Consider the following 22,708-nt stretch of genomic DNA (forward strand, 5'->3'; position numbering starts at 1 on the left):
ATTTAATGTTAGTCTTGTAATTTCTGTGTGCTGTTAGCAAGACGTGGAGCCTCTGACATATATGTAGGGATGAGCACTGTATTTAGAACGAAAGACAGGGGACATGTTAGGTGATGTGTCCAGGCAGAAAAAAACAGTGGTGATCAGATGCTATGCAGTGTCTCAAACACGACTTATTCTTCATCCCATCTGATCGCATGGCCAAACCAACGGAACCCTGACTGTTGTAGCCTCGCTCCCATAAGCACATGTAGCATCTGCAATAGTTCTACTTGTGTAGCAAGAGTCAAGAGTTAGTTAAGCTGTTCTATAACTCATCACGTTTTGAGATTTCGTGGTGTCTGCTACCACACCAAGATCACAGCGCCATCTGTGGCAGCAACTAATGTTTTGAGATTTCGTGGGGTCTGCTACCACCTTGAGATCACAGCGCCATCTGTGGTGGCAACTAGAAAACAGCACATCTCGCATTGTAAAGTCACTGGAACTCTGAAAGTACCGCAGCTGTTTTCTCTTCGCCGCCGCGCCGCCTATTGGCCAGTTGCGATCACGTGATTAGGCGCCTCCATAGATGGTCCACTCGCGCTAGGAGCCGACGGGGCGCAGTGCTTCCGATGGGGTTGGACTGCGTGTTTTACCAAGTAGCACGTTCAGTATCGCATCTGTGTGCGTGTGTGTCTGTCTGTGTGCGTGTGCGCGCGCGTGTCTGTGCCTCTATCTGAGCGTATGTCTGCGTGCGTGTGCGTGTCTCTGTGCGCGCGCCTGTATCTGTGTGCGCGCAGTGTGCTGCGCGCGCGTTTGTCTGTGTGCGTGCGTGTATCAGTGTATGCGTATCTCTGTCAGTGCGTGTGTCTGCGTGCGTATCTGTGCACCGCGTGTGTCTGTGTATGCGTGTCTGTCAGTGCGTGTGTCTGCGTGCGTATCTGCACCGCGTGTGTCTGTGTGCGTGCGTGTGTCTGTATATGCTCGTCTCTGTCAGTCCGTGTTTCTGCGTGCGTATCTGTGCACCGCGTGTGTCAGTGTGCGTGCGTGTGTCTGTGTATGCGTGTGTCTGCGTGCGTATGTGTGCGCGCGTGTCTTTGTGCACCGCGTGTGTCTTTGTGCACCGCGTGTGTCTGTGTGCATGCGTGTGTCTGTGCATGCGTGTCTCTGTCAGTGCGTGTGTCTGCGTGCGTATCTGTGTGCGCGCGTGTCTTTGTGCACCGCGTGTGTCTCTGTGCGTGCGTGTGCGTGTCTCTGTGCGTCGTGTGTCTGTGTGAACGTGACAGCTATAAATGTCTTCGGAGACGTTTCTTTACGAGATTTCGGAGAGCTCGTCGACTTTAGGGTCGCCCAACTGCCTCCCACAAGCCTCCGACCGGCTACTGACCACACGGAGGGAAGAACAGGCAGCAGGAAACAGTAAGCGTAAAGGGAACGTTTTATACGCAGCAGACTTCCAAGTGAACCGATTTACTAAACGTTTTGTTATATACCGCTGGTAAGTACGCAGCCTGCCGGCTTTAAAGTTTTCCGGGTCCCGAAAACATGCATTTGCGAGCCTCTCGCGGAAGCGATAGGACAAGCCTGCTTCTTGCGTAGTTAGCTCACACCCATGGGCTCAAGAATACGAGAGGCTGCGCAGCTGTCGTGCAAGGCTTTCAAGGTTTTCGAAACCCTCACCTCATCTAAGCTCTCAATCATGAATACTTTCATTAATTTTTGCGCAAAACCGATGAACAAGGCCGCTGCAAGGGAGACTTTCTTCGCCTAGCAGACGACGCGCTCGCCGCGCTGGACCACCTCTGGCAACAACACCCCAATGTTGCCTGCGCGCCGCCCGCTGGTTGCGGTACTTTCAGAGTTCCAGTGACTTTATCGCATTGAGACTTGTAGCGCCATCTACAATAGCATTGTAGAAACAACCACCTGCCGCGTGCCAATGATGAGGTCAGGGTTGGAAATAAACATACAAATTCGTATTTCCATTTGTGTATGTCCCTTTAATCTCATTCATATCAATTCTAGTAAACCAAACAGCTAAAGCTTGTTACTTCAACGTCTTCCAGACGGTGGCGGCCTTTTTTTCTTTATCAGTTATGTGGATATGAAGATGACAGAGTTTTCTTCGCTGTGTCTGCAGGTGAGGGAAGACGAGCTGCAAGAGCTCGACTACCTGCTGGACGCCGGGTGCCGAGTGGTGGTGGCGGGTGGCAGCGAGAACTCCTACGGCAAAGTGAACATTCTGCTGCAGACCTACATCGCCCGCTGCCCTGTGGAGACGTTCTCTTTGATCTCCGACCTGTCCTACATCGTGCAGGTGGGCCCATCTTATCCTTTAGGTGCCCGTGCATGCTTCTGCATGTCAGAACAGCAGCCTGGAACGGTTGCTTCATTGCGCTTGTTTTTCGGCACAGTACACAACAAATTGAGAGCAGCATTCTCATAATGCAGAAGAATGAACATGTACAGAGATTAGAATGGGCTAGGGAAAAAAAAATGCCCTGCCCGCACCGAATGAAAATGTACATAGAGTGGGTTGGGGCAACAGAAAAGGAAATAAAAATAATAAGCCCCTGCCTGCACCACATACGTACATTAGGCTTAAGTGAACATGCAACATGTACAGATATTAGTGTGGGCTTAAAAAAAATAAATAAGAAAAAAGTGCCCTGCCCGCACCGTCTTTCGACACAACGGGCTTGCAACATGTACAGTAAGATCCGGTGGTACAACCATGGCTGATACGAATTTTGGTACGATGGGAAATTTGGTGCGATATGAATTAGTAAAATTCCCTGGCCTGTAGCGCATTGTGTACACTGGTCAAAATTTCAGTTGTTCCAAATGCTCTCTTGTGCCACTGAGGATGACACAAACATGGGAGCTATGACTGCACCCTCTGTACAGGCACAGTATATGTGAAAGGTTTTCAGATGGCTCCCTCAAGCATTCGTGTTTCATGTTGCATTGGTTTCAACAAAGCAAGGTGACAGGGTGCATGTTTTTATTTTTTAGAGCATTTAAGCATTTCAGAGCGCAGCTCTTAGGCGCCCGTTCCCGGGCTGAGCAGCTGCCGTCGTTGGCGTAACCAAGTGCAGAGCGCAGCAGAGGATGAAAGACGGCGATAGCGAAGAGAGCCCAAGGAAGAAAGTGAAGGAGGAGGGTGTGGCAGCAACAAGCTCAGAGATGGCACCAGGGTAGTGCGCGCCGTCTTTCTGTCGCACGAAGAGAGGCTCAGTGGCAGTGGATCGCTGCGCATGCTGCCCAGGCTGAAGCACAGAGCTGCCTTCATTCGGCATTGCCTGTTTACTGTAGCGGGGTTCTACTGTACTACATGTACTTATTTGAATATGGACGTGATATGAGCCAGCAATTGGATGCAAGTTGTTGGGCAGTAACTATGCCATTTATGTAAATTAACTCTCATAGGGGACTGAGCAGTCTCTCCTTCACAGCACTATAGGTAACAAACTGGTAAACAATAAGGGCCATTTATTTTCTTGTTAATGTTAACTGTAGCCATTTCCATTTTTAATACATAGTGCACTTACATACAGTCAAGTCCACTTATAACAATACTGGTTATAACAATATATCGGATATAACAATGGTCAGTCATGGCACCATCAGCTTTGCCATGTGTTCTATGGTAAAATAAACTGCTTATAGCAATGCTGTCAAGGCACATTATTGGTTATAACAATTAAATCTGGTAATTGAGTGTCAACCATTATAGAAAAAAAAGAAGGAAATGCTACAACCACACCAGCAAAACCATACTTACAACACAAAAGCGCGCACGTGTGGGGCCGACCAATGCACTAAGCTGGCGCAGCAATGCCACGAAAGCAAAAGAGGCAGGTGTCATCGCGTCAGGAGAGCTGCTGCATTGCTGCATTGGTTACGCATGCCATGCATACCCCCAATCAGTCGGTGCAGTGCGCGTGCATGTAGCCAGCGCGGTCTTTCTCTTGTCAGCTGTCACCGCACCCTTAGTTCTGCATGCTTCTTGAATTTCCCATAAGAATCACTTCCGGAAAGCCGGCTTGATTCCTGTGACGTGGAGGTGCACGAAGCTCCCGTTGGTACAGTGATGGCGGTGCTTTGGTCACCGGTAAACGGTGAACATTGTTCCGGTTCCCTGAAGTTCGAATTAACCTGATTTTACAGGCATTAGAACAGTCAAACCCCTCCGGGTATTTACTGTCAATAAATGCTCTGAAGTTTGTCATCTTTTCTTTTTTAGGCACAACCCTGTTATAGCAATTATTGGTTATAACAATGGTATTTACATGGCACTTGAATATTGTTATAAGTGGGCTTGACTGTATTACTTTTTGCTGACCGGTGAATATTTTGCAAAGCTGCATGGCCTTTACCTGTTTGCCTGTGGTCATCTGGGTAATACGGGCACAGAGTTGCAGATCAGTATGATGGGCGGCGACTAAGGAGACGACAAGCACCTCACCGCACTGACTTCCAACTATTTGTTCATGCACAGAGTACTACATAATGAGAAACACGCCGTATACCGTATTTACTCGCATAATAGGCACACTTTTTTTCCAGAAAATCCGGCTCAAAGTTCGGGGTGCGCCTATTACGCGGGGTAAAATTTCCGGAAATTTTTCGACTTGCAAAATTGAACATACCGCATAAACACACTCGTGTACGGGCCGCACCCCGTTTTCCCGAAGAAAATATTGAAAAAAAAAAACCGTGTAAGTGCCGCACTGAAACTTTCCATGACCCACGCGGTAATAGCCTTCGAAATGCACGCGCCGAGGCATCCGCAATCAGCGCCGGCTGCGCGCAACGGGCGCTTGATCGCGGAGGCCACACACGCGCACAGGAGCTTACAGACGCCGCCCACGGAGGGCGCCCGAGGCCAAGCTTATTATCAGCGTTTTCCTCCGCCGCGAGCTTTCGCTATTCATATCGCCATCAGCATCACCAGCTCCAGTTTTTTTTTTGTTGCTGTCAAGTGCCGGGATCTACGGTAGCGTGTTAGCTCATCGTGGTTTGTGGCTTTGCCGCCGAGCGTTGCTGTTTTAGCTCGACGGGCAAGCACCTTAATAGCTACACGGCTGGGAGTTTGCTCTCGAACACGGCAAGCATGCGGCAGGTTGGAAATTCGATGTGGCCGAGAAGTGCGGCAGTTGTGACTGTGGCATTCCTAAATTTTCGTACGCGACTCCAGGCGCCGAGGTTTTTGCGGGCTTAAGTCGGGAATGTTTCCGGCTGGAGATGAAGCTTTCCAAACAGACGTTTAAAGTGAGCATCCCTGGAAACTGTGTGCGGCTGTTCCACGCGATGTCGTACGTGCTGTGGGTCCACAGCAGCTGCGACAGCAGCAGCACTAGTGAGGACTAGTAGTCAGTTCAGCAAAAAATTTGTTAAAATAAAGATTGGGGGGCGGCGTGCGGCGAGGCGTCGGCTTGCATTCGTGTAAATACAGTACTGATCACAGTGCCAAGTTCGGGGTGCGCCTATTATGCGCAGAAATAAAAAAATCTGATTTTTCGCGACCAAACTAGGGATGCGCCTATTATGCGAGTGCGCCTATTATGCGAGTAAATACGGTATTCTTGTTTTAAGGTCCAGTCCCCCTCTTTTGGGCTAGATAATCGAGAAAAAAGTAATATATTTTTTTTTAATTCATATATGGGCCACATTTTCAAAAGTACAGTTTGTATACAGTATATACTCGTGTAAGGGCCTCATTTTTTTTTTTTTTAATTCGGGTTCAAATTTTTGTTTGGTTTACCGGGGTTTCACGTCCCAAAGCAACTCAGGCTATGAGGGACGCTGTAGTGAAGGGCTCCGAAAACTATGGTGTCCCTCATAGCCTGAGTTGCTTTGGGACGTTACACCCCAGCAAACCAAACTAAAATTCGAACCCGAATTTAAAAAAAAAACGGTGCGGCCCTTACACGAGTTTGTATACTGTATACAAACTGTACTGTACTGTATAGTGCATGATGGTGGTGTCACAATGTGTTCACTGTCGCTATCGAAGCACTATAGCTAGCCCTTCTTGCACCTTTGCAGAATGCCACCCGTATCCTCCGTGCTCTGTTTGACATGGTGCTGAGAGCTGGTGGGGCAATCATGGCTGGACGCATGCTGACCATCTGCAAGGTGGTTGAGCGCCAGACGTGGCACTTTGAGACGCCCCTGAAGCAGTTCTCCGATCTCAACTACAGTGTGCTGCGCTACATCGAGGAGAAGAAGTTGCGCTTGGAGCAGATCAGGGACCTCAGTGCCAAGGAGATAGGTGAGGCTCTCACCCGCACACACTTCCGCAGAGAGGCCTGTTCTCAGTTGACTCTCTCTTTTTCCTGGCTAGGTTGTGTAACTGTCATATCTACATCTAAAGGCATGCATATCAGTGGCATGCCACGTGGGTGATGGCAGCAGCAGTTGTTGACATCAGAATGAGTGCTGCCATGTAGCTGACCGCAGACTGCTTATTTTGTCACTGGACTGATAACTGAAATGCTGAATTAGACAAAACAGCCATTTCAGCGACCAGTAGATGTGGTGCCAAATAGTGTGTGTGCGTGCGTGCGTGTGTGTGTGTGTGAGAGAGGGAGAGTGAACACTCCTTACCATAATGATGGGGTGGATTTTAACCATTATTCCACCTTTATGAACATGAATAAGTTGCTAGTGCGGTTTGTAAAGCGATTACTGGTAGAAGATGCAGAAAACAGATGCATAGCAAGGCTTTTCTTAGCTACATTGATGCACTAACATGTCGGAGCTACTTGTTGTCATATTGAAATTAAATCAGGGGGTTGGATGGAATGATATTTACTTGAAAATTTTTTAAGAAGCAAAAGAAGGGAAATGGCTGTTGTTTTGAAAGCATTTGCTTGCTTTAATTTTTTTCAGTAGACAGGCATTACACAGCAAAGTCTCTGACTTGCAGCTGTGATAGGGTGAAAATGGCTTATCAAGTTTTGAGCAAGTGTATTCTGTGTAATGCTTTGTTTGCACGTTGTCTCGACACATACTTCAGATGTTTTCTTTATACTGCTTACGCATACGGTACGTACATGACATTCCTTGCTCAGTTCAAACCATGTATGTGTGAATTGAAGGACAACAGCACTTTTAGTAAATTACATGGAGGTCTAGAAAACAAAATGCTGTGAAACATGTTGAACGCAAATGATCCATGATATTGGTATCACCCTGGATTCGAGCTTAGTAGTGAAAAGTAGTGGTAATGCGTGTAAGCAAGTTGTCAACTCCATGCATCCCAGATGTCATGTTAGTGTGTATGGCTGTTCATGTGCACATTATTTTGTTAGGTATTTTCTCCTTAGAGCTTGGAGAGGCTTAACATGAAAACGTGAGAAGCACAAATGATCCTTGATGTCAAAGCAATCGAATCCATGCGTCCGATCCCACAAAGCATGTTATATTTTGTAGCTGTTATGTGGCCCGCATTTTTTGTCAGTCATTTTCTGCGTTTAGTCTGAAGCTTGGAATACCTGTGGAGTTGCTAATAAGCAGTTGGGGTCGTCCTTCTTATCTCTTGCTGACAGGTTTGATGGTGCACAACCAGCGTGCTGGTGTCATGGTGGAACAGTTGGCTAGGCAGATTCCTCAAATTGTAGTGGTGCCTCGCATCCAGCCAATCACACGCACGGTGCTCAGAGTTCACCTGGACATCACCGCTGACTTTCGGTGGTCCGACAAGTTACACAAAGGGGCTGAGGCCTTCTGGATCTGGGTCGAGGACCCGAACTCGGACGAAATCTACCACTACGAGTACTTCATTCTCACCAAGCATCAAGTAGGTGCAGAATGTGGCAGAATGCCCCCTATGCATAGAGTATTGTTGTTTGTGGCGTATTAGGTGTTGCATGTTGCTTGTGATGGAGTACTGTGACAAGTACTGTAACATGTGTAAACAGCATTGTGCCGAAACGGCCTGCTCAAATTTAGCCTCTCTGGGCGTGCTGCAGTCTTTCACAATTTGGTAAAAGCCAAAGCGAATGCTCAGCAATTTGCCAGCAGGGACTGGTGTGAGCTTCATTGAGCTAGCAAGTGATTGCAGGGCTCTTTCTGTGCTCTCCGATCATCTTTCATGTCTGAGCGGTAATGTCAATCATGATCGAGCCGTGCTGTGATGCACTGAATGTGGTTGAAGTAGTAGGCCTTACCTGACAAGCTCATGAGGGCAGCTGCAGGAAGGCCTTTTGGATTAAGATTTCTGGTGTCTGTGGTGCCAAGTTGCAATTTCTGAGGCTGGGTGCTTGTGAGACTGCATGGCTGTTTGATTCACCAGTTCTGCTGGGCCTGTTTTTATTGAGCGCTGCCTAGAGCATCAACATAAAATGTGAAGCTTGGGAGCTCTGGTGTTACCTAAAGCTTCTTATGAAGTAAGTGCAATATACCATACTTACTCGCGTGATTTGCACACTTGAGGAAGTTCGGGGCAGAGACTGGTTAGTTTCGGAAACAGTTCTGGCCGGTCTGGTCACAGACCAATTTCGTGATGGCAGGCTGGGATTGCTGTCTGTGCGGTCTGCTGTGCGGCTGTGCGGTCTCCACACTTTGAGTGTTCTCACGAAATGCCATGTCACCTCACATGATGCACGCCCGTGCAGGTGATCAAGCGGGAGACCCAGAATGTGGTGTTCACCATTCCGATCTCCGAGCCGTTGCCGCCACAGTACTTGGTGCGGGTGGACTCGGACTACTGGCTGGGCTCCAACCAGACCATCCCGCTCACCTTCCAGCACCTCATCCTACCCGAGCGTCACCCACCCCACACCGGTACACATGCAAACCGCCACTGATTTTTCTTACTTTTAGCCCAGTGTGTTGCGAACAGTGGGTGGTGGCGAATGCGTCTGCAGCAACACAGTTTGCAAGAGAAGACAGATGGTACCCAAGCGTGACAAACAAACTTTATGAAGGCATGCAGGGTGCTAAATTTTTTATATTGCCTTAAGTGGCATACACTTAGCTGTGGTCATAGGTGTGTGGCCTAATTGTGGTAGTGTAATAGGCAGAGAGCACTTGGCTCTTTGGGTACCCCACGGGTGGTAGTGGGTACCATTGCTTTATGTGTGGCTCAGTCTGCGAGCAGCTGCAATCATTGCAGGGTCTCAGCGTGGTGGAGTTGCGGTTTCAGTTCTGTGGCACAACTGTGCGCCCATGTGCAGTGCTGGACATTGCTGTCGTAACTGTGCAGAGTGCCGGTCAGTACATTCCAGCCGCACAGTGAAATTACCGCCGGATAGGATTAAAAACTTAAACGAGCTCAGCTTGTTCCTCTCGGAAAGAGCTCACAAGCCAGGCGCAAGCAGTGAAGGCATGTCTAGCTTAAAAATTTGAGGTCTTTAAAGGTTGATTGGAATTATTTTAAACTTAAACCGTTGACCTTTTATGACATTTTACTAAGTGACCATGCTTTGTCCTTCTTTATCACCGTGCAGAGCGTACAAAAAGGTGTCATTCACTAAGAAAGCCTGACCTGTTGCAGAGTTACTGGACCTGCAGCCCCTTCCCGTTGCGGCGCTGTGCAACACCATGTATGAGCTGCTGTACCGGTTCAGCCACTTCAATCCCATCCAGACTCAGATATTCCACACGTTGTACCACACCGACTACAACGTGCTGCTGGGAGCTCCCACGGGCTCAGGAAAAACCATTGCAGCCGAGATTGCCATGTTTCGAGTCTTCAACGTCAGTCCCGAATCCAAGGTGCCCATTTGACTCTCACCTGCTTGGTTTTCTTTTTTGTTTCCCCCTACTTCAATTTCAGCTTCTATTCATTGGAACTCCGTGTTTGCGGTGTTTGTTATGTTCGGGGTGCAGCCTGTGTTTTAAAAGATTAACTGAAGTTGGTTCGTGTTGATAGATTACCGTGTTCTAACGAGAATTAAAGTAAAGCTTTTATAAGGTACAGAAAGCAAAAAAAAAAAATGAAATACAGCTGTCGCCATCACTGGCAGATTTCACAGGCAAATTGCGGTGCATTGGCGCAGTCTTTTTTTTTTTTTTTTTTCGGATCTTGAAGGCCATACTACACTGCCATTCAAAAAAAGAAAACATTCGACAGAAGTCTGTCTGGTTGGGAAATTTAATGTTAGGAGAAGGTAAGTGACGCCAACCAAGTAAAATACAGGAAAAACATGACGTTTCGGGACCGGCTCGGCCCCTTCTTCATGGTGTTACTACGGGCGAGCGCAGCTTGGCTTTTTAAGCCCCTGCGTGGAGGACCTCCGGGTCGATGGCCGCAGCCCATGGACGTAGATGTGTCCGGAAGACAGCAATACTCTTGGTGATGTTGATGTACCGCTTTACTATTTTGGTTTAGGCATCACAGATTTCAGTTGAGTGGTGGAAAAATTTTTAAATGCAGTTTTCTTGGCAGTAAATGTACTATCGCGCTCAATATGAGTTGCAACGTACGGTCATCGACCGGGGCTCGTTCCATGGTGTGCCTCCTCCAAACAGTCGCTCGGAATTCTGGGAGAAACTTTTTCCTGAGCGGGGTGCTGTTGTTTCCTGGAACAGCAGTTCCAGTCGATGACCCCCGGTCGATGACCCCCGGTCGAGCCCCGGTCGATGACCGCGCGTTGCAAATCATAATGAGCGCGATAGTACCTTTTGCTGCAGGACAAACTTAAAAAAAAAAAGTCACAGTGTTACAGAATTTATTTTTACTGAGAGCAAAAATTGGGTGTCCTCGGTGTCTGTTTCAATAACTTCAGGGGACTGCACTGTTGATGCCTTCACTCTAGGTTTCTCCAATTTCAAAACTACACATTTACCCGTCTTCTCTTAGGTAAACATATTCCTAAATAATGATTCCATGTTATGTTGATGCATACTGGAGCATCTTTCAAGTTAAACAAGATAAGGTATTTTAAAGAAGATTAAAGCAGCATAAAGTTTTTGCAGGCCTAGTTACTATTAATGTTTTCGATTACATTTTATCAGGTTAAAAAAACTTGTTAAATAACCGCCACAACACCTTCGTTACATGGAGGTCTCAAATACACGCACTTCAATGGGGGTGGCATTGGGAAATTTAGCAATTTCGTAATATCGAGGAAATCGCTTTGTGGAGTTTCGTTACATCCAGGTTTAACTTATTTAACTTTATCTCACTGAGTGTGAGTAGGATTGGTTAAATGTAACGATTCGCAAGCCCAGTCATAGCAGGATTGTGGCATCTTGTGGCATCCCTTTAGCCAGTGGTGAGGGTTGGGAAATGTCAATTGGAATGGAATTGTCGTATTATACCAACCCAGATGTCTGTATGCTTGCCGAGATGAATTATGAAAATGCCGTCATTTTTTTGGCTTGAGCGTGTTGACCATGAGCACAGAGTTTAGAGAATTCAAATGAAAAAGTGAGCTGTTTAAGTCTTCATTCTTTCCGAAGACTATGTGTGACTGAAATGGTCTCTCATCGGATGTGAAATTATTGATTATAGAAATTATTGTCTGATATTTCAGCTGACTCGGTTGGCTTGAATGTCAGCGGTGGCTCCACGAAGGTGCCAAGCGCATGCTCAGTAAGGAGCGACGCGAGCACCACCAACCATGTAGTGATCCAATTACCAATTGATTACTAATACTGAATAAGTGCTAATTACTTGTACTAATTAATGCAAAATTACTAATTAGTGGTTACGACATACTATGCCACAATGAATTCAATGGTTTCTGGTTACGCCGTATTACACCTCTGATGATGTCATCGGGATGATTGACAGCTATAGTGTGATGGACAGACGGAATGATGAGCCAATAAAGGCTTTCGCCTTAAAATATTTGCTGCAAACTTGTGATCACTCTTGCTTAAATCGTACATTGAACATGGACTTGTATTCTCTAGTTGTACTTTTCACTCTTTCACCCCCCCACTGTAATGCCAGAGATGGTGCTGCGGGTAAATAAATAAATAATCAGTAAAAACTACTTTGCACTGATATGAAAGCAGTCGTTTTCTCACTGCCTTTCGTTTCTGGTCCATATTGCAGATTGTGTACATAGCTCCGCTGAAGGCCCTGGTCAGGGAGAGGATTGAAGACTGGAAGGTCAGGCTGGAAGAGAAGCTTGGAAAGAAAGTGGCCGAACTCACCGGTGATGTGACACCGGATTTTCGCGTGATCACCAGCGCTGATGTCATCGTGACCACTCCAGAGAAATGGGACGGCATCAGTAGAAGCTGGCACACCAGAGGCTATGTCAAACAGGTGGCACTCATCATCATCGACGAGATCCATCTGCTGGGTGGGTGCTTGTCTCGTTTGGAGTCGGGGGCAAGGCAGCGGTGTGTTAGATGTGTGGCGACATGTTAGCATGTTGCACCCCTTGGAGATTATCAAAGGATTAAGGACACCAGGTCTTTGGTTGTTTGCCTTTTTTCTTTTGATGATGTTTAAGACATCATTATACCTGGATTGCCACATGAATTTGCCTACACCTGGTAAATAATTTATGATTGGATTCACTCTCTGCTGTTGGTTTGGTTTGAACAGCCAAACAGTCGCAATGATGTCAAAATTTCGGTTCAGGTCCTGTGAAGTATGAGAGACTTCAGTGTAATTGGGGCTTCATCATTTTAAGCCACCAGCCTTCCCGAAAAGCCGCAGTGACGATCAAGGAAGAAGCAGGCATAATATAGCTGTTTTTGTATGCCTGACATGACCTGAAATCAACTTTGGTGCCATAGGCACCTTTCAGCTCTTGAAACTGAAGCCGAAACAGTGCAAGAGAAGGAATTCAATTATAGTTTATCTTCTGAGCACAGGTTTATGCTTGCCTATGCATTGCGTGTCATCACACAGAAATAACGTGTTACCAAAATAGTGTTTCTGTAATTTTGTCTTGAGTAAAATTGCCACTGAAGAAGCATTTTTACAGGATGCACTTTTTGGAGGTTATTAGTGCTGGTAGTATAGTTGTATAGTCGTTATGAGCTCTGAAAACTTTGTTTTTCCTTTTCTGAACTATATTATTTCCAGCAAGTGCTTGCTTAGCATATTAACAGCAGGTTCATTGGATTTTATTTGAAAAGGACTTGATTGAGCATTTCTTAAGATTGCTAGAGCACCTGATTTGAGTTTTGTATGTCAAGTTTGTATAGTCAAACAGTATTTCACCAGTCTAGTGTGGTTGCACGCTCTGTTTCACAATCACAAAGCATGATTAGGTTGTGACCTCCTGTTAAACTTGCTCGGACAGTTAAATTTAGATTTGTTTAACCTCGAATTATTCACAGTGTGATCGTGTGCTCAGTCGCTTTGGGACATTAAACCTCAATAAACCAAACCAAACCTCTGTTTCATGTCATAACCTGGAACTTGTAACAGGTGAGGGGAGAGGTCCAGTTCTGGAAGTCATTGTGTCCAGAGCCAACTACATCAGCTCCTACACCAACCGCAAGGTCCGCATAATCGGCCTGTCAACAGCCCTGGCAAATGCAAGGGACCTTGCTGATTGGCTTGGGATTGGAGAGGTGGGTGCCGTTTGGAAGCTGTGAATTAAATCAAAATGAAGTGGCAAGCTCAGAAGCACTCTGCGCATTGCATACATTCTGGGCTCGTTCTTGGCACTAGACTAAGGCCTGGGTAACACCTGAGAAATTGTGGGTGCCAGCCAGAAAAAGTGGTGATCACCCAGTTTGCTTTGAAATATGTGACTGGCAAGTGGTGTCAATGTAAAGAGATTATGAGGTCAGATGCGGGTGTCTTGATATTTTTGTGTGAATGAATAACTAGGCAAAACCTGCAGTATTGATGCAAGGACATGCTTTCTTTGCGGGGAAGTGTGCAATTAGGAAGGCATGTTCTTAGATCTAGGCTCCTGCAGACTTTTGAATAAGAAATAATGACAACTTTTGTTGCAGTACTGCATCAAGCTTTTTCTTTCATGGGGAACATGCCCCGTAACATGTTGCTTTTATCCAAGATTAGAGCACATTCACACTGTGATTGATGAGGCACTCTTAGTGGATGCATTGGAGCTCGTTGGGACTGACTGGCATGAAATAATTCCATGTTTCATGTAGCCCAACATGCCATACCATCAGCAGCTGCATCTATGTTGGTGTCTGCGCAGTCATTGTTTGCTACCGGGTGCAGATACCTCCAGGATAGCATTTCTCAACCATTTTGGCAAGAGAGGAAGTGCGAATTCATGCAGAGCAGCTGTTAAATGATGCCCTCTCTATTTCTGGTGTCAACAACTGCTATGCCGTAAATGCTCATCAATGCAGTTCATTTGTTACTTGAGGAACGGTAGGACCAAATAAGAAACTTGGACGCGGCAAAAACTGTTTTGCAACCATGCTGCAGTGGACTAAAATAAGTGCCACTACAATGCAGGTTGGATTTTATAAGTTTTTTTTGACCCATACACTCTGCTGCCTTTGCCAGGTTGGCCTGTACAACTTCAAGCCAGCTGTGCGACCAGTTCCCCTCGAAGTCCATGTGTCAGGCTTCCCTGGAAAGCACTACTGTCCCCGCATGGCCCTCATGAACAAGCCTACCTACAGGGGTAAGCAGCAGGGATACCGGCATCATTCTCTCATTCACTTATGGGGAGTGGCAATAGCAGAGAACCACAATACTATTACATTGTTGTACTTTGTTGTACTTTGTTGTGCTGCTTTGTTGTCTGTTAAGTACATTTTGTTGGCATCAGATTCATTGTCCGTGTTCTTAAACAACAAGCAGTAAATCATTACAGCAGGCTCTGTGTGACTGTCGTCCCAGCCATCTCTAAATAAATTTGCTTGTCAAATGGCAGAAGCAGTTTCAGTGTAGCTTGGTGTTTATTTGAGGTTTGCTCTGCAGATGTCGTACTCTGTTCTGACTGTGATGGGCTGTTGGGCTAAGTTTCACCCCTGCCTCCCTGCAGCCATTCAGCAGCACTCCCCGGAGAAGCCAGTGCTCATCTTTGTCTCCTCGCGACGGCAGACGCGCCTCACTGCTCTGGATCTGATCGCCTTCCTTGCCGCCGAGGACAACCCTCGCCAGTGGCTTCACATGCCCGACCACAAGGTACCCCCACCCTTGTATCCTGCGCATGTTTTCATAACACCGCTCTCTTCTGACCACTCTTGAACTCGTGTGCATGCAATAGACTCTTGATAATGCAAACTAGAAGGGGACCAAAAATTTCCTCAAATAGGGGGAGCCATTTTTTAAAAGCTTTGATGTTGATGATCCTAAAGTGTTGGTTCAAATGAACAGGCTGTCTGGATAAAGCGAGTTTGAATTAACGAGAGTGCAGTGTACTTCGTAAATGCTGGCCACATGGCTGACCAAATTTGAGCTTTATTGAAGAGGCCACAACTACATTGCAACCATCCTAATCCATTTTTTAAATTATTTATTTAACAATACTGTCAGCCCTCTTACGAGGGCCCTTTGTTTTTGCTCAGGAATGCCTCTGAAATTTTTGCAAGTGCAGGGATACATGTAGAAATTGATAATTTGACTGTGAACTTTTTTATTCCCTATTAGTAGTTCTGGTTAATGCATGCTGATAACTGCTTGGCAATGTGGCACCTTCTACATAAAAGGTTTTTTCAGTGATCGAGCGTGCCCCCACACAAATCAGTGATGGTAGTAGTGGAGCACAGTTTTCTAACAAGCTTGATAAGCACCCTTCATAGTAGATAGTCATTACATAATTGAAACTTCAAGGGATTAGAAATTTTTGTTTGAATTATCAGAAGCGTGCCTCAATATGATCCAAAACAGTGTGCCGCAGGGACTTGTCAAGTTGCAGGCTGAGACCACATAGAGTACCTTCCTGTGAATTTGACCCATCCATGTTTTCCAGGCTTCAGGACATCTAGCCTTGTGTGTTCTAGCTGGTTTCTATGGGATGAATTTCCTGATGCCATGTTCACAACAAGCGAGCACATTGAATTTTAGTGGGAAGAAAAATGGAATGAACTTAATGCGCAGTGCGCATTCAAGTGCGCTCTTAAAGGCATAGTCTCACCTGTTCAAGTCCTGCTCGTTTGTGTCATGCAGATGGATTCCGTGATCCAGGGAGTGCACGACCAGAACCTCAAGCTGGCTCTGGCTTTTGGCATTGGTATGCATCATGCTGGTCTGCAGGAGAAGGACAGGAGAATCGTTGAAGAACTCTTTGTCAACCAGAAGATTCAGGTAACCTGCAAATCTCGGGAGATTTTGTTTTTCCTTAACATAATGCCACTGTGTCCACTTATGCATGAGAGCCATATTTCATTACGTCACACAATTGGCTAGTTTTTTTTTTTTTAAGCATCCTTTTTCATAACCATCTTACCCTAAGGGGGGACACTGGTCTTGAAAAAAAAAATTTTATTAATGAGGTCACAGTTACGAAATCTTCAGGGAATATGTATTTTTGTGTGCTGATTCTAAATATGTCATTTAATTTCATGGAAAACAATTCCTTGAGCACTTATGCACTTTTTATGCTAGTACTTTGCGGAGAGTTTTGAAGAAAATTTGCTGCAGGAAACTCGCTGAAACGTATGGAAAGTGTGTATTCCTGTTTCTGAAATGGCAGCTTCAGTACCCTATTACTCAAGTTCTATGAGAGCCAGGATGGTAATTTTACCCTTATTGTATTCCTTGCTGTCAAGATAACCAAATGGCATGCATTTCGGCGAGTTTCCTGCAGCAAATTTTCTTCAAAACTCTCCGCAAAGTACTAGCATAAAAAGTGCATAAGTGCTCAAGGAATTGTTTTACATGAAATTAAATGACATATCTAGAATCAGCGCACAAAAATACATGTGTCCTGAAAAGTTCATAACTATGACTAAATTAATAAAATTTTCTTTTCAAGACCAGTGTCCCCCCTTAAATATACATGCTCATGGTTCGTGTTTTTGGTCTCAGTGTCTTCTTTCCTCTTTCCAAGTGCTGAAGTCATTCATATGAAAGAGAAAAAAAGAGACATCCTTATTTCTCGCAGGTTTTATATGTGTCATTTTACCATTCTCATTCTGAGCTTATATTAGAAGTTTCATGTAAGTCAGTTATGTTTCATTATTAACCACTTGAACTTGTGCGATGCCGACAGAACATTAATTGCTGCCTGAGAATGTTCCTATTCCTTTTGCGTTTCAAACGCTTATGAAATGGCCCAACAACTATTTTTTTGTGTGTAATGCTGGTTGTTTCGTGCTTTATCCTCGTGCCTTTTCTCAAAGCTGCTGTGTTAGCAGGTGCATTATACTCTGCGTTGATTGGTTTCCAAACATCCATGTACATTTCAACAACAGCTGATGCAGAATGATTTGTATTTATTCTGTTGGCTTTGAAAAAAGAAAATAAGGGTTAATGATAGAATGGAGACCAGTGGTCTCTAATTGAGGTGAAGCGTTATGGGTACTGCTGGGACTCAAGTGGCCAGTTGCAAAGGGTTGCCAGACCATTTGGGCATTTTGAGGGACCTCATGCATAAGAGTTTATTTTGGGAAAATGGAGTGCAACGTGGTATGCTTACCCGTGCAGGTGCTGATTGCCACAGCTACCCTGGCATGGGGTGTCAACTTCCCGGCCCACCTTGTTGTTGTGAAAGGCACCGAGTACTACGATGCCAAAGTTTCACGCTACGTGGACTTTCCCATCACTGGTAAGTTGGTGCCTGTCTTTTTTTTTGTTAGGCGGCATTTTCGACTGCAGGGTGCTGTATTTACATGTGTAATGAACCCACTGGCATAACGAACCCACCCCCACTTGTGTCATTGAGAATTTACTTTTTTTTTTTTAGCATTAGCTTTCCTTATGGAATTCTTCAGCGCGCCATCCGCAGCACAGACCCTTAGTGGGAGCGTTTGCGTCGGTGTCTTGCTCAGCGTGCTTCAACGAGCACTTGAGTATCGGAGAGGAGCGTACCAGTTTAAACCAGAAAGCTACAAAGCGTCCTCTGCACTGAAATGCTATGGAGGAAGCAGAACCTTCAGACTCTCGAAAGTTTTGATGAGCTTGAGATCAGCACCTAGAGCTCATTTTCATTACACACTCTTAATAGTTCACCTCGCTTAAAAAGTGCGCACCTGACGTTTAGAACGTTGCTCTATTCCACCACGATTGGCTGGTGCCGTTGACAATCACAAAATCGTCAGATCATGCCATGATGCAGCAAACACCTTTCAAAATGAACAGTGTTAAGCACTGGCTACATAAATGCGTTTAACTGCATGCTTTTGTTATTGATGAATGGACAGAAATATGAGTGGGCAGGCGAGTGGACACGTGACATGAAATTTCAATTTTCCCCAAAAAAATGAGTTGAAACTTTCTTTGCCGTGTGATAAACCCTACCCCCAAATTGATGTCAACTCTTCTGGAAAAAAAGTGGGTTCATTACACGAGTATATATGGTACATTATTTTATTTCTAATGACTTATTAACTTTGAGTTATTGGTGGCGCGAGAAAATTTTCAATTACAGAGCTGTACATCATGAAGAAAAGCCACCAAAGTAACACAATATCCCAACAGGTTGCTTTATACTGGATGTGTTTTGTTTTTCTCATAAAACTCCCGGAGACACTCAGGATCGCAGTTTTAGATGTGTGCTGATCGCATGCCATGATAGAAGCAAGTACTAGACTTGCACTCCCAAAGGCAGGATTTTCAAAACAGGGCGTCGCCTTAGCTGAATTTGTAGTCTGTCTGTTGGTCTAGTTTGATAACTTTTCTATTTATTGTGTTTTTGGTATGGACTTCCGTTCTCGACTTTTCATATTTAGTTTAAAGGGGTGGATAATGTGCTGTCTGGCTGGTGTGCCCTGGTCGGTAGACAGAGATGTGTAATATCAAGGAAAGCGTACTTTTTGCATGCACTTTTTGAATGTGCACATTTAATGAAGCATTAATATGCATTCTATTGAATACAGTGATGCACTTTCTGCAATGGTTTCCATGTTGTTGTATCGGTTCTTCCTCAGCATCGCGCATGCTTGTGTCACGCTTGCAGACGTCCTGCAAATGATTGGACGAGCCGGCAGACCACAGTTTGATGACCATGGAGTGGCGGTGGTGTTGGTGCATGACCTCAAGAAGAAGTTTTACAACAAGTTCCTCTATGAGCCATTCCCAGTGGAGTCAAGGTATGAGCACCTGTAAACTTTCTAGTATGTCAGAGAAGCCTTGCTGCCTCCGAAAATGCCAGGAGGCTTCTCACTCGTACGGTGAAATTTCCTCTCTCTGACAGCTTTGGCTCACTATCACCTGATGCTGGCAGGACTTGTTCTGATAGCACTGAAGAACATCAATTTATATAATGACTTTTGTTTTGTGCTGCTGTGGTTTTTTGCCTGTGGAGTGGGGAATAGGTTGGGTGGACCTAGAAAATGAAATTTGGTCATGAGCAGGAGATATTTGACGCCATACTGGCCTACCTTATTCTGGCACATACTGACAACACGGTTTACATGCACGGGATTTACTTTCATGGGTCAAACAATTGAGCTCCCTTTATTCAGCATGCACCGGAGAAATTGATGTGAGAAAATGTTTCAGTAGTGGGGTGTGTGCCTGAATCGTCCAGAACTGTGTGAGAAAAATTTTGGCGGGGTGCCCACAAAGCGCCCAAGCTTAGGATGTGTTTGATTCTAAATTGCATCCAGTGGGGCTCTAAATTCATGCAGTACAATCTTTGTTTATGCTTATATTGTGAGGATAATTACTAGGACTAAAATAAAAAGAGTGAAATGTAAACAAATTTTGGCTACTTTTTGGCTCTACTTAGTCGTTACAGTTGAGCATCAGGAAGTTGAAACTCACACATGAAACAGTTGAAACTCAGGCATGTAGTTTACTGTTTGCCATGCCCCATGCTGGTGGTACTGCACGGTGTAGCAAACCTAACATGTCTGGCATTTGGTTTTTTTGTGACTTCTGCAATCACCACGAGGTGCTAAAACTTGGGAAACGGTCCCTTCTGTTTGCTGTCCTTTTACTGACTAAATTGCTCTTCTCCTGCAGGAGTTCTTGACGAAATTTTATACTATTACGAATTTCAGCTATCAAACATTTTTTTCCTGTTCACTATAATAAGGCTTGACTTTGATGAGTTCTTTGAACCAAATAGGAAAATACTCTATTCACTATATGAAATTTTCGAATAAGTGCACACCTCTAGCAAAAACTTATAAGCTGCTATTGTGCAGTGTTGAAATTTGAATTCATGAAATTTTAGTTCGAATTGTTGAATTCCACACTGCCGAAATTATTTAATGGTAAAAGTTGCAAGATTTATGTGCATATTTTTTTGGTGTTAATAGCATTGTTTGTTTTTGGTCACAAATTCATAACGAACAACTGCAAATTGCAGCTTGCTTGACGTTCTGCCTGATCATGTGAATGCTGAGGTTGTGGCTGGAACCATCAAGTCAACGCAGGATTGCCTGGACTACATGACATGGACATACTTCTATCGAAGACTTCTCCAGAATCCAACGTGAGCACTTTTAATTTTAGTCCTAAGGCATTTTGTAGCACTTTCCATCATTCAGTGAAAATCTCAAGAATTTTAGTCCCTTGAAAGAGAGTGACAATTGATTAGGATGCATGTGAAATGATGGCACTTCAGGCAGTCGTTTTTTTATATTCCCACTGAGAAACAAATTCTAAATTTTTCATGTTTGCAGGTACTACGGTCTCGAGAACGTTGAGCCGAAAAAAATGAACGTTTTCCTATCGAGCCTTGTGAACAAAGCTTTACGCACATTACAAGACTCCTACTGCCTAGAAGTAGACTCGGTGAGTAGCTCTTCTTTGTTCAATAAATCCTGCCTCCAGATTAGTTGCCTTTATTGTTTGTAGTGCTGTCATATTATGGAAGCATCTGATATGAATGCAGTGTCCATTTTAAAAAGTATGAAATATGGAAGAAGTTTGTTGTTCAGGACATGTGTCACAGAATGCGGGGCGCCTGGATTAGTTTTATGTGGAGATTAAGAAGTGGCCAAATAAGGGATGTTACATCCGTGCAGTAAATACTTAAATTATAAAAGTGCGGAAAAATTTACACTGCACGTATGGGCATGCATCAAGCTGCATATATATGGGTACTGATCAGAGCAAGGTAAAACGGACAATATTATTGGCATACAGTCGGTGATTATTTAGCAGATAAGTGTGTGAAGCTTAGTTTTCAGTGTTCCGTCCTATATTCCTTCTGTTTTCACATGAAAAGACATTGGCAGCGAAATATCCCAGGTAACTTGGATACGGCATTCAGTTTTGGCATTGGCACTGCTGCTTTCATGCATTGATTTAAAGTGTTTTTACACCCACTGCCGTACTTTTCTACCCTGCATCATTCTTCCCTTCCTCCTGATACACCATCTTTTTCCTTTGACCCATTCGCAGGATGACCGCACTTTGATCTCAACAGCCCTGGGCAAGATTTCATCCTTCTACTACATGAGCCACGAGAGCGTCCGGCTCCTCTACGACCAGCTCTGTGTGGACTCGTCCGTCGAGCGAATCCTGTCTGTTCTCACCCAAGTGAAAGAATACTCTGAGCTGCCTGTGCGTCACAATGAGGACCTTATCAACGGGTGAGCTGCTGTGCCTGTGTGGCCAGTACTGGGTGCTCGTGATCACTCATCGGTCAAGTGTACTCTTGAAATCACGAGTTTATACTATATCCTAGAAGCTTGCAGATAGAACTTGTCCAGACAGGCTACATAGTTACTGGAAACTACAGCATGGAAAACAAACAAACAAACAAATAAATAAATAAGCAGTGTTGGGTATTGATATAGTTCGAAAGACAGAACTTTGTGCAAAGAGCTAGGTGTGCATGGTGCGAAGAGCTTGCACAACTGTTAAATTCATATTAATTTTTTTTAGTTTTGATCCTGACTGGTCCCTAACTCCTTTGTTTCGATGGGCCATGTCGCTGACCGATGAGAGGAAATGATGAAAAAGGCATCAAATTGCTGTCAGAAACCTGGCATAAGGCATTTAAAGAGAGAAACTTCTGTTGCGCTTTGACATCCCACCGCTGCCACCACTGTTGGGACTTGGGGCATCTCACCCTAGTCACCGCTGTTGTGACATGGAGCGTCTCAGTCTGCTGCCTCTGTTGAGCAGACCTGAGCGATTAACGGTCAATGCGACGGTTAGTGAACTGACGTTTATATACAATATTTACAAGGCTTTTTACAAGATATGTACAAGGGCCATGACCACAACGGGCTTGGACGAGGCCCTGCGGAGAGCGTCTCTCTGGAACGATGGCGTGTCTGCTGCCCGTCTGCTACTGCGTCTCAGGGTGGCTCTCTTCTTATAGCCGCCGGTGACCGTTGCGTTCCTCTGCACCAGGCGTTCCTCTGCTCCAATAAGGTCACGCCACAGGCCACCTCTCGGATTGGCTCGATCCGATGCTAGTGAGGAGGAGGAGGAGGAAGGGTCTGCGCCGGCCAGCCAGGATGACGCCGTGCCATGGCGGCGAGTCCGGGCCTGCTTTGCGCGTCGGCGGGCGCACAGCTCTGGTTTCCAGACAGGCCAGCGGAATGAGGGTTCAGGCACAACAACTGGCAGAGTACTTGCAACGGTTGATTTTAAAATTTGAAATTCAACCCCATTAGTGCAGTTTCTCAGTGAAGGAGCCCAGAAGTAGGATGAAAATTTGCTGCTGCATTGGTGGTTTTAGAAAAAGATACGTGCTGTGGTTGAAGCAAACAAGGAAGAGTACAAGTTTCAGGATATGTT

At 45.2% G+C, this 22,708-nt stretch overlaps 1 protein-coding gene across 4 annotated transcripts in view; it reads left to right on the forward strand.

The window, feature by feature from the left end:
• The window catches only part of LOC149358358 (activating signal cointegrator 1 complex subunit 3-like), a 62,844-nt gene that overhangs the window by 23,221 nt on the left and 16,915 nt on the right, over positions 1-22,708 (forward strand). For all 4 annotated transcript variants that reach the window (XM_089570411.1, XM_089570410.1, XM_089570413.1 and 1 more), the window contains 15 exons: positions 2,123-2,299; positions 6,034-6,259; positions 7,539-7,789; positions 8,607-8,775; positions 9,488-9,708; positions 11,999-12,251; positions 13,334-13,479; positions 14,399-14,519; positions 14,883-15,025; positions 16,010-16,147; positions 17,489-17,609; positions 18,960-19,092; positions 20,319-20,444; positions 20,635-20,746; positions 21,359-21,549. In XM_089570411.1, the coding sequence (XP_089426537.1) occupies positions 2,123-2,299; positions 6,034-6,259; positions 7,539-7,789; positions 8,607-8,775; positions 9,488-9,708; positions 11,999-12,251; positions 13,334-13,479; positions 14,399-14,519; positions 14,883-15,025; positions 16,010-16,147; positions 17,489-17,609; positions 18,960-19,092; positions 20,319-20,444; positions 20,635-20,746; positions 21,359-21,549 (2,528 nt within the window). The remainder of the gene's footprint in view (positions 1-2,122; positions 2,300-6,033; positions 6,260-7,538; positions 7,790-8,606; positions 8,776-9,487; positions 9,709-11,998; positions 12,252-13,333; positions 13,480-14,398; positions 14,520-14,882; positions 15,026-16,009; positions 16,148-17,488; positions 17,610-18,959; positions 19,093-20,318; positions 20,445-20,634; positions 20,747-21,358; positions 21,550-22,708) is intronic.

Source organism: Amblyomma mixtum, chromosome 2 (genome assembly GCF_055824585.1).
Source record: "Amblyomma mixtum isolate Tamu chromosome 2, ASM5582458v1, whole genome shotgun sequence".
Lineage (NCBI taxonomy): Eukaryota > Metazoa > Arthropoda > Arachnida > Ixodida > Ixodidae > Amblyomma > Amblyomma mixtum.